Source organism: Egretta garzetta, unplaced genomic scaffold (genome assembly GCF_000687185.1).
Source record: "Egretta garzetta isolate BGI_Z169 unplaced genomic scaffold, ASM68718v1 scaffold56, whole genome shotgun sequence".
Taxonomy (NCBI): Eukaryota; Metazoa; Chordata; class Aves; order Pelecaniformes; family Ardeidae; genus Egretta; species Egretta garzetta.
The window spans coordinates 1,227,314-1,243,839 of NW_009260182.1; the positions used below are offsets into that span (position 1 = coordinate 1,227,314).

General features: G+C 39.7%; 1 protein-coding gene across 1 annotated transcript in view; it reads right to left on the reverse strand.

The window, feature by feature from the left end:
- The window catches only part of TSPAN14 (tetraspanin 14), a 30,391-nt gene extending 15,082 nt beyond the window's left edge, over positions 1-15,309 (reverse strand). The window contains exons 1-3 of the mRNA XM_009641946.2: positions 15,238-15,309; positions 10,770-10,867; positions 2,346-2,396 (exon numbers count right to left, since the gene is read on the reverse strand). Of these exons, the coding sequence (XP_009640241.1) occupies positions 2,346-2,396; positions 10,770-10,850 (132 nt within the window). The 5' untranslated portion in view covers positions 10,851-10,867; positions 15,238-15,309. The remainder of the gene's footprint in view (positions 1-2,345; positions 2,397-10,769; positions 10,868-15,237) is intronic.
- Between the last annotated feature and the right edge of the window lie 1,217 nt (positions 15,310-16,526).

Below are 16,526 nucleotides of genomic sequence, written 5' to 3' on the forward strand. Positions count from 1 at the left end.
GCCAACCCCCAGCCCACGCTGATGCATGGGGTTACTCCATCTCAGGCACAGGATTTTGCATTTGCCTTTTGTTTTCTTAAATAAGCTTTCATAAGGTTCCTGTCAACCCATTTCCCCATACTCTTGTCCTTCTAAATCACAGTCTTGCTTTGAAATAGATTGACGGTTCCCTCTCCATATCTTATTAGCCATGAACTTGCTGGAATGAAGTTAGGCCAACTAGCCTCTAGTTTCCCAGATCTTCCTTTGTGTCTTTCTTGAAATAGTTTTACCAATAAAAACTGTTTTCCTGATGAGAAGGCTCAGTGTTATTCACCTTGCTTCTATTAACAGTTTATTATAATTCAGTTTTTCTTCAGAGATTTTTGCATTATCTCTTGGGTGACAGATACTAGCATCTATCTGTTTTTTATCGTGCAGATTTTTAAAATTTTATGCAATTTAACTTTCACATTACTGTTCAGACTAAAAAACCCCAGTTATAAGATTATAAGGATAGGCCAATTAGATACATCAGTTTAGAAGACTGGTTTTGACTCAAACAGTAATGTCAATCAGGATGGATAACATTTTTACATACAGTATTTTCAAACATTTCTCAAACCAGCATTCTCAACTGTTTCAAGATACTGTCAGCTAGAAGAGATGTACAGGATTTATATCCAGCAAAAAGACTGCTGAGGAATCAATATGAAGTGTAGTCCTAGCAGAAGATGGAAGAGAAGAAAAATCAGAAGTTAAAGGGACCCAACATACTTCACGTTCCACTAAGAGACAGGATGTTCAAAACATTACCACCACCTTTAGTTTATCTCTGGAATGCTTTTCTCTTACTTCCCATCTATTGTTCACCAAGATGTTTATCTGTAAACAGACAGGTCCATACAGGCACTACGGCTAAAGAATAGCACTAGTTTGAAAGGTTGTCCATGCAGCACAGAACAACAGACATGAAAAATAATGTACAGATTTCATGAGCTGTTCAGAAGTTCAAAGCCACAGGAAAAGCTTTGAAGCACTTATTTGCAAGACAGGACAGAGCAGAAGTTTAAGCTCAGGCAAAGTTTAAGAAATAAGCCAGAAACTCTGTCTTTGCCTTTTAGTAACTTCAGTGTACCACAAAATCCATTTGGCACACGGAAGTAGTTGTGAGCTAGTCATTTCCAACCACACAGACCCTCTGCGCTTCTTTACAGAAGAGAAGATAATGTCTGAACATGAGAGGATACAGATTTAAGACAAGTTTAACACCCTCCCTAACAAGTTGGAAAGAAAATCCTTTTATAACAGAACAGGAGGTAAATGCATTTCTGTGTGGAGACAGGCTGCTTACTATGTATCAATGATATCACTGATCTAGCTGTGAGAATGTGTGCACACACAGAGGGAGCAGGGAGGAGAATACATACCTCAGCATTAAGATCATCATAAAACTCACTTCCAAAAAGTGGAAGAATCCCAGAACCTCTCTGTATATGGGTAGTTGCTGCATCTAAGCACTCTGAGGAAGTGTTACACTATGATGGTAATTAAAGTGTTCTTACTCAGCAGCACAACTGAACAGTGAGGACACCTGCCCTCCACTACTAATTAAGATGCTGATCACTAAATCCACTAGTAATTGTCACTTTTTCCTACTGCTTGCAGTCATATTAAAGCCAGGACAGCATGCTTTTACATTCATAACAACAGGGTGAACCATGCCTTTCCATACCTATACCATCTCTTTTCTTGTAACAGGAGAACACTGTAGGTACGTGCCCACACAGACTTCCTCTGACTGAGGAAGTTATTCAGCTGAAAGAAACCTTTGCCAAAAATAAGTGTTATTCAGCTAGATCATGTTCCCCAATTTTGATCCTCTACACAGAGACACAATCATTTAAGCAACTCCATGGGGAGTGAAGTGAAAGACAACAGGCAGCCTGAAGATTAGAATACTACAGAAAAATGGTCCCAGAGATGCCTATGTTTTTTTAATATAAAGAGATAGTGTTTACATTCTTCCTAAATACTTCTTGTTTTTAATAAAAAGAGGTGGGTAGATAAGTATTTTAGAAAAAACGCTTTCAAAAGAGTACCAGTTCATAAAGACTATTCAAAGATTAAATTCTCCTTAGCATCCTGCTCTTGCCAGTTTACAAAAAAGGTCTGAACACCACGTGCCACAGCTTAACACCTCATCAGGAATGAAACTCCAAGTAAACTCAGTTTAGATCATCTGAACATGGTCCTGAGCTCTGTGCTACATTTAACCTTTGCTGCTTCCTGGGGAAGTTTTACCGAGGCTGGGGCAGCAGAGGCCAGCCACTGAACAAAGTAAGACCAGCCATTTCTACCCTTACCTTTTCACTCCATGCCCACAGACCAGCCGCAAGGAAGGCCACCCCAGCTAGCTAAAACAAAAAGAAAAAAAAAGAATTAGATATACTAATCAACACATTCTCAAGCACTTAGCCAGTAGCATTGTTGCTCAAGTAAAACAAATAGTCTGTAATCTCAGACAATAGTAATGAGACATTCTCTGCCATGAGTCAACCTCTCACAAAAAGGATTTAGAGTGCTTTTATTCCATAGTATTCTTGCATTCTGTAAACTACTTCTACAAAGTATTTCAATTAGATTATGATTACTCAAGAAGAACACAGTACTAAATTAACAATTCCACACAATAGCATGCAAGTGGGAGTTATCCTTGTCCCAATGACTTGCTCTAAACTTTTTGCCTACACACTAATGAAGATTTCAGAATATTTAATGCATTTTCATGTTATTTCTTATTTAGTCATTTTATAGTACCACCCCCAGGCAGTAGCCATCCTTGACTCTTCACATAACTTCTCGGTGTCAAGGCTCATGTATTAGTTTCCTCTCTAAATAGATACAGTTTGTCTTCTGAATCCCTACCTTGTTTAAACCCTTTTGAATTAAGCTGAAGTAGCGGTCCATCCACCTACTTTCAATAAGCAACAAATCTAATTGACAACGTACAAACCCTACACCAATTCAGACGTTTGTATAATAAATATTTCTGAATTACATTCATCCAAATGGAGCAAGAGATCCTTGTGCCAGTCTTTTATTTCCTTTCTCCATTCTCAGGCAGTTTGTCTTTAATCTCCAATTTCAATAATCAAACTAGAATGACCTCTCTACAAACTGAGGGCAGCTCCCCCTCATTACTTAAAATGGCATTCTACCCTGCTATGTCCATGTAGCCTTAAAAGACACTGGGGTGCTGGACCGTGCCCAAAGAGTAGCAAAGCTGGTAAAGGGTCTGGAGCACAAGCCCTGTGAGGAGCAGCTGAGGGAACTGGGGTTGTTTAGCCTGGAGAAAAGGGAGCTCAGGGGAGACGTTATCACTCTCTACAACTACCTGAGACTGTAGCAAGGTGGGTGTCAGTCTCTTCTCCCAAGTAACAAGTGATAGGACAAGAGGAAACAGCCTCAAGTTGTACCAGAGGAGGTTTAGATTAGATATTAAAAAAAAAATCCTTCACCAAAAGGGCTGTCAAGCACTGCAACAGGCTGTCCAGGGAAGTGGTTGAGTCCCCGTCCCTGGAAGCATTTAAAAGACAGCTAGGTATGGTGCTTAGGGACATGGTTTAGTGGTGGACATGACAGTGTTAGGTTTACAGTTGGACTTGATGATCTTAAAGGTATTTTCCAACCTAAATGATTCTGATTCTATATCAAGGACTGAGGTTGCTCCCTGCCCCCCAAGCCTTATACACATTGACAAGTAAATCCTGACAACTGAGAAAACACCTTGGAAAGGGGGCCCTTTCCTCTAGGAAATGCACCACCTTCCATGAACTAAATGGCCATTACAGGCAATTTCCCAGAGCACAGGCAAGAAACAAAAATAGGATCCTTTTACAGTCACACAAGAAAAGGTATGTGCAGATTTTGAACACTGCTGGGTTCACTGCCTGCTGACCCTAAACTGCACTCAGGACAAATGAAGTTGTTCTGAGTTTATTCTGCTGGGGGGAGTGGAGGAAAGAAAAGCTAAGAAGGGCTGTAAGTGTCATTCGTGTCATTGTGTAAAAATTACTTGAATGATGTTAGGCACTTCTATCTAGGCATGAAGTATTATATGCCATATTTTAGTGCATAAGCACACAGATTAACCAACCAAATGCACTGCTAATACATGGGAAGAGGTACAATTGGGCAAAGCAGTGCTAAATAAGTTAAATTTGCAGATGTTGCTTAATAAGCAACACCACAATGACTACTCTCTGAATAAGCTAAGTGCATTTAAAGTGATGATTTGAATCAAAGTACAGCTTTAAAAATACTACTAAAACCCACATGGATATAAACAGAATATTGACCCAGATTACCCCTAAATCTTAATAAAGAAGCATAATGGGGAGGGGAGTAATCAATAAACTAACTTGTGTATCATTAAGCTACACAGTGCATTCAACTGATGCATCCTTCACCCTTTCTCATTCCAGGAATGCTGGGAGACAGGTGAAGACAGCTGGTGTAATTTGCAGTAATCAGAGTAAATTAGCCAGTAGACACAGCTGCATCTTTGGGAACTTTTTCTAAAGAAATGATGAAAAAAGGCTTGGGAAGACACACTGTATACAAACTAATGTTAGTGTAACACTAATACTGTGCTATTGAATATACAAATAAGGTGTCCTCTTCAAACTGGCTGTCTTTCATTATAATTACTATCTTAAATTGTAATAGATTCTTGACTAAGTAGATTTTTCACTAGCATGCTTAATTCTCATCTCTGAACATGAACATTGCTCTCATGTTTTTTATGAAGTGTTCAGTTTCACAAAAATACACTATTTTTTGCAAAGTTATTTCCATGAGCACCTACGCAAACTATGTACATGTAAAACAGTTTGAGCAGAAAAATAAACTTGGTCTCATAGAATCAATGTGGATAAATCTAAAACTTAATTCAGCCAAGACAACTGATCCATAATTCTCACTAGAAGCTGCCAAACCACATACATTAGGTTTCTTCAGCAAAAAAACATTGAAGTATGATGTACTTGCAGAAGAAACAAAGTGATCAGCCACTACATTTACAAGTGCAATTACCAAGACAACCGATCTGAAAAGTAAAATGGTAGTTATTTAAACTGATGAGATTTCTTTGCTTTAAATACCATGTGCAAGATACTTCCAAGTATCTCATTGAAAACTACTCTAAAACACACCATGGTGATAAAACCACCTCAGAAGTTAGCATGATTGAGTATACCCAATACAGAGTTCTACAGAGAATTAGAATGAGGAAAATAAACTCTATTTACCACTCTTGCACAGAGGCATTCAAGTGAGGCAGACCAGGGAACCAATCCAGCCTGAACTGAAAGAAAAGGTTTAACCTTCATCAGGTCACTGAACTAACTGGCCAAATGAATGGGAGAACAGGCAGCTGAGAAGTAGCAATGCTAACTGAAAGTGTTCCCAGGAGGAGAGTGAGCAAACCAGCTGTTTCAGAAGGAAGGCATTTTGAAATTCACCTTTCACCAGACTCTGGATGATGTGTAAGCAAGAACAAACTGGACTACACAACTCACTTCTATGGCACAGAGTCATTTAAGCCATACACTGCATGAAAGGTTAGATGGAAACACACACAAAGGAGCTCAACTGTACCCCTTTGAACAGGAAACTAAAACTAGTTACCAGCATTTGGTCATTTCCTGCTTTAGAACTGAAAAATCCACATTATTAATACATTGCACCGAGCTGTAAGCTCTGCTCAGATGTACAATACTGACACCAACTCACAGACACCTTGCACAAGACTACTAAGCTTAAGCATTATCCCAACCATTTTTAATTCTTTTGACTATGCTATTAGAATCACCCTGCTAACTGAGAAAACAGGTCTAATTTGTTTCTCAAATCTAGGTTGCAACTAAACATAATTCTTGCAAGACAACACTTGCACACAAACAGATTTTGGGTCAGCCTGCCTCAAAAGTCTGATTAGAAGCAATGGGAATGCATTCCTATTGCACTCAGTTTTTGTAAGCGCAAAATGTTACTCTTACAGAGAACACTTTTTTCACCCCCCTGGACAACCTTATTTAATGCTGTAGCTCCACCCATGCTGGAGCAATCAGCAGCCTACAGCCCTTCCTTCCTACCCTTGTCTCTTCCCAGACTTTTCCTCTCAGGGTCAGGAAACCACCTGGTGGTAGATTCTTTCCTCTTCCTGGCATAGCCTTGGTGTTTTAGATGTTCCTGAAAAACAACATAAGCTGCAAAAGCCAAGAAAATTTTAATGCTAGCCTGGGTCTTCTCTTACTTTTCAAAAGTGAGCTCAGAATTCTTTTCCAGAGCTTAAGAGAATTTTTGCCCTTCATCATCACGTTCAGGGAAAAAATGCCATATCTCCTATAGCATGAGTGAGAAGGTTTTTTTTCTTTGAAAAAACCTTAAGAGCCACACACAAAGCTACAAAGCATTAGAAGATAAATCAAGATGACAGCAGCTAAAAGACATTTTAACCTCTCCTCTCAATTCATCTGTGAGCAAGCTCTCATGGAACCTAAAAGGCTTTGGCAGAGCACATACGCAATCCTTCACTTCACTGAAATAGCCATGCCCTGGCTGAGGTGCAGTTCTTGGGACTACCCCAAAAAATCCTTCAGCTGGAGACAAAGCAGCAAGCACCAGAGACAGGTGATTGAGGCATCTCCTTTTATTCCCTGTCCCTTTTCAAGTGCAGGCTGGAAGGTATAGAGCAGTGCTGCACCCCAAGACAAGGCAGCCCTGCACTCTCTCTGGGGTCAGTTGTCCACCCCCTGCCTCCTCCTCCTTCCATTGGGGCTTTCACAGAAGGACTCGCCCAAATGCAAAATGACTCAGAACAGAAAGGTGCCAGAACAAAGATCTTCACCTTGTATTACTGCAGTCTTTTCATTTTATTATGACAAATGAAGCTATTTGGCAAAAAAAAGTTTTAAAACTCAAAATGAGGTCCAGCCTTGCTGTAATAGGGTAATTTCACTTAAATTTCTGAGCACTCCCTGCAGGGATATCTTAATGGTCACAACACTGCCTCATCACTACTCATTAAAACAAGTGTACTTGGAGAAGTTAAATCTTATTAGCATGCTTAAAAGCAAGATGAAAATAAAGTAATCCCACATTAAAATCATGCCTAGGAAGACAGAGCCTTCCTATGACCTCCATTCCCTTTCTTACAGGGGAAACCAAGCACAAAGAATCACAAGTGATTTTGCAAGCCAGTCATACACAACTAACTCAAAACAGGAGAACTGAACCTTCTGTTGTCAAGTTGCCCGTCTGAAAAAAACTTCCAAAGAATGAAGATTTACAGATTTTTAAAGGCTGATTAAACTGTGAGCTTGCTGTTGTTATAATAGTCGTATTCGTTCTCTTTGAGTTCAATATTTTGTTCCACCCCACTCTATGTGAACTCTATTTGAAACATGACACAAACTGAAATAAGCACCCATTAAAAAGTTTAAATATTCTGTAAACTACTCACTAAGTCATATGCCATAAACTTTAAAGTTTATACAGTCACTGATATTATCTTTAGAGCTACAATGGAGAAGTCAACATGCATCTTTAGTAAGCCTGACAGAATAACAAATGCAACTCTTTATTTACATGCAAATTAACTGCCTTGTGAATAAACTGTCATGAGTTGAGACACAGGTGAACTACCATCATACCTCCAGTAACAGCCTAAATGGGTAAAAGGCTGTCTGCCCACCTACCTAAAAACTGTCCCTCATACCCATGATATAGTGGCCACCCTCACTAACATAAACACTCACAAAACAAGCTCCCACAAGCACCTGTCCTGCAAGCCACAGTAAGTGAATCAAGATTAACATTCCTTCCTTAAATGCTACTTTGTCGAGTCACGGTTACATTTCCCTTCTGATTTTGTAGTCCTTCACTTCTTTTAGGCATGTAAAAAATTTACTTTGTTCTACACACAATGGACTTGTCCGATTAAAGAGATTGTTAGACTAGTCATCCCAGCCAGCCGGATGTCAGAGGCTCCTGAATCAGTGTCAGCTAAATGATTCATGCATTGCCTACAAGAGCATCTCCCTCCCACTCAACATTTGCATAGCTTGTTCTACAACTAAAGGTGCTGCACTCTTAACGAAAGAGCTGCAGTTACACATAATTTACTAGGTCAGCCTGATAACTTCTCAGCAGAAGCGTCAGACCATTCCATGAGCAAGCTACCAAGACTACTAGTACCTGTTCAGAAAAACCAACTCCTCCAGCCAACAGTCAGCTGAAACACACAAGCTGTGTTGCAAATTCTCCTCCATTTTTCTGCTTCTCTTCTTTAAAAACAATTCTTTAAGGAAAAAAATCCTTGGACTTTCTTCATTAATTTCAAGAGAATACAATAAAAAAGAAATTTGAAAAGTGAAATGTAATGACTCTGCAAGGAATAAAACCACATTAATTCCTGTGAAAAAGCAGAGGCAAATTCTTGATAGTCTTCCCAGTAAAGACAAAAAATTTAGTTTTTCAAAGGTTGTTTACCCAACAAAAATAGTAACAGAGCCCACACTTCAAGACACTTACTAGAAAGAAAGCTGAGGTCTGAAACAATCCTAATATATTAATGAACAAGAGAATCCGTTTCTCACATATCCCCCACACTACCTGCTGAAGAGCATCCACCCAGTTACAAATGATTTCTCTGAAAACCAGAACAGCTTGACGAATTTTACTTCTCATTGCACCACACTCCACTACAGGTACATGAGAGTTGTACTATATAGAAGAAAAGTAACTACAGAGCTGGTAGCCTTTGAGCACATACTTTTTGACATGAGGCCATGATTGGAATCCTCAGCTATTAGGGGGAAAAAAATCATCACTAAAGAACATTTGGACTATGGCAAATAGTTTCCTTACTGGAAAAAAGTTTCTACACAAGCCACACAAATCTTTTCTGTCCTGTAATCCACACAAGAATAAAATCCCCTATGGTTTAATACTATGGCATCACATTAAAATATTGCACTGAAGAGGTGGGGACACTAGCAAAATGTTCCATGGATTTCAACATTTCTAACATTCTTCTTAGGCTGAAGACAGCAGAAAACTGATGAGTAAGAAGCTCACAAGACTCCCAGCTCTTTGAACAGTGATTTCATACCCCACAAGGTCTTTCAACAGAAGATTGGGCCAGATGACCTCCAAAAGTTCCAAACCTAGACTTTTCCATGACTCTTAATTAATTCAGAGTCTTCTCCATCATACATGCAGCTTTCAGAAAGGCTTATTTTCTACCTTAAATCCTGCCAAAGCAGCCAAAATGTGCAGAAATACCAACCTAGTTTACCAGAAGTTTATGTGGGTTAATTGAGCAAAATACCAAGTCATTATTGACAAGTATGAACAAGAACCCACAGCCTGCAATTTATGTTCAGACACTAAATCCCTTTTTTTACTGAAGTTAAATACAGATTTGGGTAATAATTCTACATATCTTAAATTTTAGGTAGTAAAAAGTTGACATGGTTTAAGGAATCACAGTAAACAAATAGCATTAATATAGTCTTCTCTAACATGCCTACTGTTCTCAGAAAAGTCAGGATCAAGAAAATCAGTTTTTAACTCTTAAACAAGTTGCTTTAACCACTCACCATACTTACCTTCTTACTATCTGATCCATTCAGCTTTGAAAAAAGTCTAAACATCTTTAGAAGTGGCTATCTGTACTAAGAAATATTTCAATTCTGAATTGGAACATTAATCGAAGCTGCTAGCACCAGGCAAGTCACCATACCTGCACTTCTCCACGACTACCAATGCCTTTCCGTAACTTCAGGTGCAAACCCCTAACCTTTGACCTGACAGTTCTGAAAAGAATTATCAAGTTTATCTGAACTGCATCCTGACCTTCACCTCCCCCTCACACACATGTTAACTATTTCTAATGCAATACTATGCACTAGCCTTTGAATGGCCTTCTTTTCCAAGAGAGTTAGGTGCTTCAGTGACCTTGACTACCATTCACATCTAAAACCACACACCTGTTTTCACACCCTTTTTGCATTCACAATTCTAAAGAAATATTATAGGCAGGCTAGTCCCTAGCTAAATATTTCAAGACAGTATCAGACAATTTTGCTGCCCACAGAGCATGACATTTAAGAACTTGATGATGATGTAATGCCAGATGTCGACACATCTCTGAAGCAGTTCCTTTCATTTCTTCTGCATAGCACTTACAGTTACACCACCCCAACACAGAGATCAAAGATGATCTGAAAGGAGGTATTAGAAGAGACTTCTCTTAACAGGGAAGCAACTTAACACACCACCGAAGGGCACTTAAGAAAGGTAGCTTTAACATTTGCCCAAACACAATCAGCATTTAATGGCTTCCATCATTCAAAAGACAATGGCCTCGTCAGCAACAGTAGAGACTATACTATTTTCTTTTTTGACAAATGCTTTAAGTAGATCTTTCCTTTCTCCCAAGAAAACCAGCTTCGCTCCTTTGTCTTCACTCAGACGGTAACATATGAGAAAGGTGCAAGGAAGGGAAAGATTGTAAGGAATCACTATCCACATAATTTTCAATAATAATTACTTTCTCACATGGGATAGGGTTCTTCAATTACAAAACACCCAGTACATACAACACATCAGCTTCATGCTTTCAGGTAAATATTTCAGCCTGTTCTCTTGAAGAAATATGCAGGAAGTTAATAAGACTGAGGTATGCCTAAACTATTTCAGTCTCTACATTTTGTACTCACCCAGAAGACAATGTTGTAGCTGAAAAGCAGGTATTTGTACCAACAGCTGACTTCTGCAGTAGAATATCGGTAATAGTGCATCTTCTATAGCACAGCGTCTGGACAGAAGAGAAAGAATGAAAAGAATTAGGCAGTGAAAGATTTTAAGAATAAAGGATTCTTTTCCCAGACTTCTTTTGCTCTGTTGAGAAAGAGAATATAGTAACCTATACCATATGCCACTCAGAGGTATGTTCAAAGTCAGCTCAAACTTCTGCTGACCCTAAACTTCCTCTAAGTATTTGTTGCTTAAGAATTCTATCTTCTTTAAGCACCATTATGTGGTAACAGGGAGGGACCCCCAAAAAGGAAACTAGCTATACAGTTAGCCCAGGAAGACCTGCATCAGCAAGTTAACATTCATCCGCTTTCTCACTTAGTCAAAACCATTTTACTTACAGATGGATGCTTGGACTTATGCAAAAGTCTAAACACACACCCTGTGGATTGCAAATTCAACAACCCAGCTAGCAAGATGGTTACCTGGAAAACCTCAATGTCTATAGATTGCTAAATACAATAAGCAGTTCTACTCTCTTTTCCATACTTTAATGTTTCTTTACTAAATCAGTACCACACAAGAGGTTTTATTCTCAAGAACAAGAGCCCCACCAATTAAACAGCTGATCTGCTCTGCAGTAATCAGTCTTCTTGCTTCCTTACATACACTAGAGATAAGGTTCAACTGCAACTGTTGCTCAAGTATTTCAGAGAACTACAGCTTTTCAGAGTATCCTAACTAAACAACCTCTGCAGAAATGCCATGCACAGGAAAAAAAAAAAACAAAACAGAGGACAATCTGTTAAACCAAGAGCTGGAGCAGGCAAAACAAAGCACTCGCACAGCCCTCGCACTCTTAGAGAACTGAATGCACAAGTGCTGCCTACGACAGACAAGAAGCAGTTCTACATTTCAACCCTCCACTAGCTTGAGGTAAATGTTTTCCTCCCATAAGATGTCAGTGAAAGGCTTGTAACAGGGAAGCAAGCACAGAGAATTTTCAAACACTTCATAACTAAGAAAAAGACTTCAAGGACCTTGCTAACCTGGACATTCACAGACAGCAGGCAAAAGCCAAGCCAACCCAGCAAAGCCTGAAACCAAGCACCATGGAACAGAGAACTGAAGAGCTCTGCCACATCCACAGCTATGATAAGCGAAACTAGCTTTTGGTTTTAGAAGGCAATCTGCACCTGGCTGTAAAAAACAATCCAGCTGAAAGAAGGAACAATGTTCAAACCTGTCAGCTTTAAGACTCCCATTCGACACAATAAATGGCTTGCTCTAGCTTTCAAGTGAAATACCAATTATTTCCCAGGACAACTATGGAGTACTGCCATCAGCGGCTTTTTGAGGGAGCTTTTTTTTTTTTGAAATCTCTACACAAATATTTCATACCTTGCCTTAAACTTCTTTCCCTTGAGGCTAAAAGCACACATACAAACAGATCAAGGACACACAACAGACATCTCCAGCCCAAGAAACTATGGACGAAGATCCCAAACAGACTGATTTAATTTCTGCTTTTTTCAAGCTAAGATGGCCTGCATGTGCATAAGGAATTTTCAGATCCTACTGAAAGTTGGTAGGTATTACACAAATCATACTGATCCACCTGACGTGAAGTAGGTTAATTTGTATGTAATGAAGCCAGACATCATTTAAGTAGCCTTCATCCATATGCTATCTGTGCAGGTTGCTTAAGATACATTACCCACAGGCGACTCTAGATTAGTGCATCTGGACAGACACAGTAGCAACAGAAAAGTCATTAACGGGGAATTATTCCTCCTGTTTCCATATGAGATGGAGTAAAAATTCCATACAAGACAGAGTAAAACTGAGTTAAGTCAGAACTAAAACATTTTTCCCTCAGTAGCCCCAGTAAAGGGAACACACAGAATGAACTACTTGGCTGGTTTCAGAGAAATGGCAGAGTCTGGAGAATGATTAAAGGCTATATTGCACATTCTTACAGAAACAAGACCTGCAAAATTTGTCAGGCTAGAGAGTGTGAACATTCACCATTAACACCTAAGCTTGATATTTCCACAGTTCAGATGCTGATTTCCATGCAGTTTTAACCAAATACTGAAAACAAGGGGTTTTGCCTTCTAAAACCTCACCTTATACATAGATTCTAATGCTTATGGTTCATTTAAAGCAAAACCACTTAGCCTTTGTTAAAACAATAAAAATTGTACTTTATGGCAGTACAGGCAGTGACTGGAAAGGTCTATCCTAGAAGTGACCCAGTCACATACATAAGAATGTACACTGCAAACTCAGCTTAAGATGTAGGCAGTTTTGTTTCCTCATGTCCTGGTTCACCTTTTCAATCCATCCAGCTTCACAGACATTTAAGAATCTTACTATTATGACACATAGTAAAGCAAACTTGTTTAAACACCACCCTCCTCACTTACTTTTCTAAGCCTGCAGCTGAGAGAATACAGGAGAAGGAACAAACACTTGGTTTTCCATACTTCATTTCAGTCTCCAGCTTCAAATGGCAATTTATATTTCACAATCAATAGTCATACAGTTGTCCAAGTCAGTAAGTCTGATAGGTCTGGGGAAGAGAGGAAGAAGAGGGAACACTAGGAGACAACAGCGGAACCCCACTAATCTGAGCAGAGCCCAAGATTCCATCTGCATCAGCGTAAGCCTGTATTACAGCAATACAGCGGCTGCCAGCGCAAACATTCTCCGGATGCAGGCACACCGAGGCCTCCCTCCCTGCGAAAATCAGGATCCTGGCAAAAAGACAGGAGTGGCAACTGTAAAATGCACACACCACTAATAAGAAACATTGCTCTTGCTGCTGCTACCACTACAAAAGAGGTGGCAGCAGGTGGCATTTAGCTAGCACATCATTAAATTCCATAATCATGGGGTTCTACTAGACAAAGAGGCTTAAAATATAATCTGAGGCTGAAAGGCAAGCATACCATTTCAGGACCTAAAATACAAACATAGTCTGAAGTCTTACTTTTTGTTAGGTTGCCCTCCCTGGCATTGGGTCTTGAACAGTTGGATATGAGTCCCAACTTCAGTGAAACTATTCACAGGAATAAGAGCATAAAAAAATACTCTTACTGATAAGCACCACCTCCCACCTACACCATCGTTTTGACCACCAGCTTGTAAGACATTTCTCCTCACTTCCCCATACAACTGGCAAGACACCCCAGTCAATACCAATCACAGTATTTTCACAGAATGAAAAAGCAAAATGCCTTTCTTTTATACACTGGGTTTTTTTTAATGCTCTGAAGTGACAGGGGGCCTCGAACTACCAGTACTGGCTCCTTGTTGCGAGAAGCTGTCCTGTAAGAGCACATGGCTCCCCAGACAGATGTTGTCTTCTGAAACACCTACTTCTATTAAGAGCAGATTTGACTTACTCTTTGCTTATCCTTATCAGGAGTCTTTTGGTTCTTCTTGACAGACCACCAAACACCATATGGAGCAAAATAATCACTGCTGGTGTGGGAGTGACATTCTGACATAAATCTGAAGTGTAGGTGTGCCTGACTTCTCCCCCAATGCTACAAATAAACAGACCAAGCAATCCACTCAAGGCCACACAGCCACCTTCCCTGTGTTTATGCTAAAAGCAGTCATGTTTCCTAACATAGGAGGCATCTGTTACCAGTCTAGAAATCTGCTACATCAGTATTTCATTTAAATTACATCACAAGCTACATAACTATGGTTAGGCAATACTACAAAACACTTGGAAAATTATAGTAGTATGTGGGCAACATAGACTAGTAACTTTCTCTACTGTGTTCCAGGCAAAGCAAGTCACATTATGTCAGCTGACAGTTATCACCCACTCACAACAGGAATTTCTAAAAATTAAATACAGAGCACTGCTGCTTTGGTAGACTATATAATTTTGTCTCTGTTTACAGCTTTACTGAGGAGACAAAAAAAAGTAGTAGTTCATCAAGAGGCTACTGCCATTACCAAAGCATTTCTACACCCACGGATTCTACTCTTACCTTCAAAATGCTACAGCAGTGATATCCAGTCTATAAATTTTAACTCCTAAAACAGAAGCTGTAATATATTAAACAATCTCATTTGCATATGCAGGGAAATCCTCACAGAGATGATGTGCTGGTTGTTCCTGTTCTAGATTTAACACTAACGCACATCTCTAGATCTAGGTCCACAAATTCTTTTGACCCTCAGGAGGCATTAACTTCAAAAGGCAGAGCAAAGACACACTGAAGTTCCAGGTTCAGCCAGTGCTGCCACCATATGCAGTCCTGATCCCTTTCCGTTCCCCCCCTTAAATCCACAACCATTAATCATCCTACTCAGTGGAGCAAACAATCACGTAGCAAATCTTCAGATCAATCCTGTGATCTTGTACCACGCACTGAGAAGAGAACAGTTTTAAGCCTTCCAATTTACCTCCCCAGAGCTCATACAAATGCCAGTGTGGGTGCAGCCAGGAGAGCCAGGATCAGAGGCCAGAAGCAGCACTGCCTTCCGGAGTGCTCAGGGAAATGCCAGCCTATCCCAGCACCACAGGCCACACTGCACTTGAAGCTAACACACTGGAATTGGTGAAGCAGGGGGAACAGAGGCAGAATTGAGGCAAGAGAAAACAAAAAGAAATAATTTTCTAAGCTGTTGGCTGCTCCCCCCATCATTCATCAATACAAAGCATCCAATCTATATGAAGCTGGTGAAGCAAATCAACAGAGTCAGAAGAAGAATGCACTGAAGAGCAAGAAGAATTTTTAAAATACAGCAAAAGATGCGCTTTGGCCTATCGTTTGTTTTGATATAACTACTTAATTCCATTACTCCATCAACACCACCTCTACATCAAAACCATCATTCATTCAAGACATCACATCATCAAAAATACTTCTCATATTCTTTGGAGGTGCCCAGTCACTAGGGTGGGGTTTTTTTTGGTGAAGCTGAAAGAGATATTCCTGACCAGGGATAGTTCAGAGATTTCCTTAGGACCTTCTGAAAACGGAGCAACTAAGAGGCACCTACAGACTGGTCTTTCCACACCCCAGCTGAGCAATGAGCGAGTCTTAATGTTCAGTACAATATCTGGGGTGCTGGGTATCAAATCTTCATGTGTAAGGACCAAGCTGGTGCAACACAAAGGCAAGAAAAACTGACAGGATTTGGAGTTCTTACAGACTAATCTGTTCCTGGAAACAGAGATAGCAGTCCTGCGGATGATTCAGGAACTCCCTGCAAGCATGTATCATCTTTATTTTTGTAATTTTGTCTCCAAGGAACTCTGACTGGAGCCTCACAAAGAAAATATAAGCTTCTCTTAAGGAATACAAGTAGTGTATTTACTTCTGCTGCAGCCCAGAGAAGAGAAATATTTGCTCATTCTTAGAGGAAACCTGAGTATTCAACAAAAGGGTATTTTTTAACCTGAAAGACTCAAGATGCAAGACAGATATTGCTAATAGGTTATCCCTGTTTTACTAGAAAAATAATGGCAGATAACAGATCTCTGAATCTAGTGGAGAACACGACCAAAGCCAGACAGATTTCCTAAGACATCATCTTTTGGGGCTCTTATTTTTGTAGCATGCTGAAGACTCAAAGTCCTCAAAGTATTTGAAGAATATTTCAAGCATAAGTTGCTCCAATACAAACTCTACAAAACAATCCCTCGGAGCAGGCGCAATCCCCTCTACATGGGAAGAGTTTCAGATTTC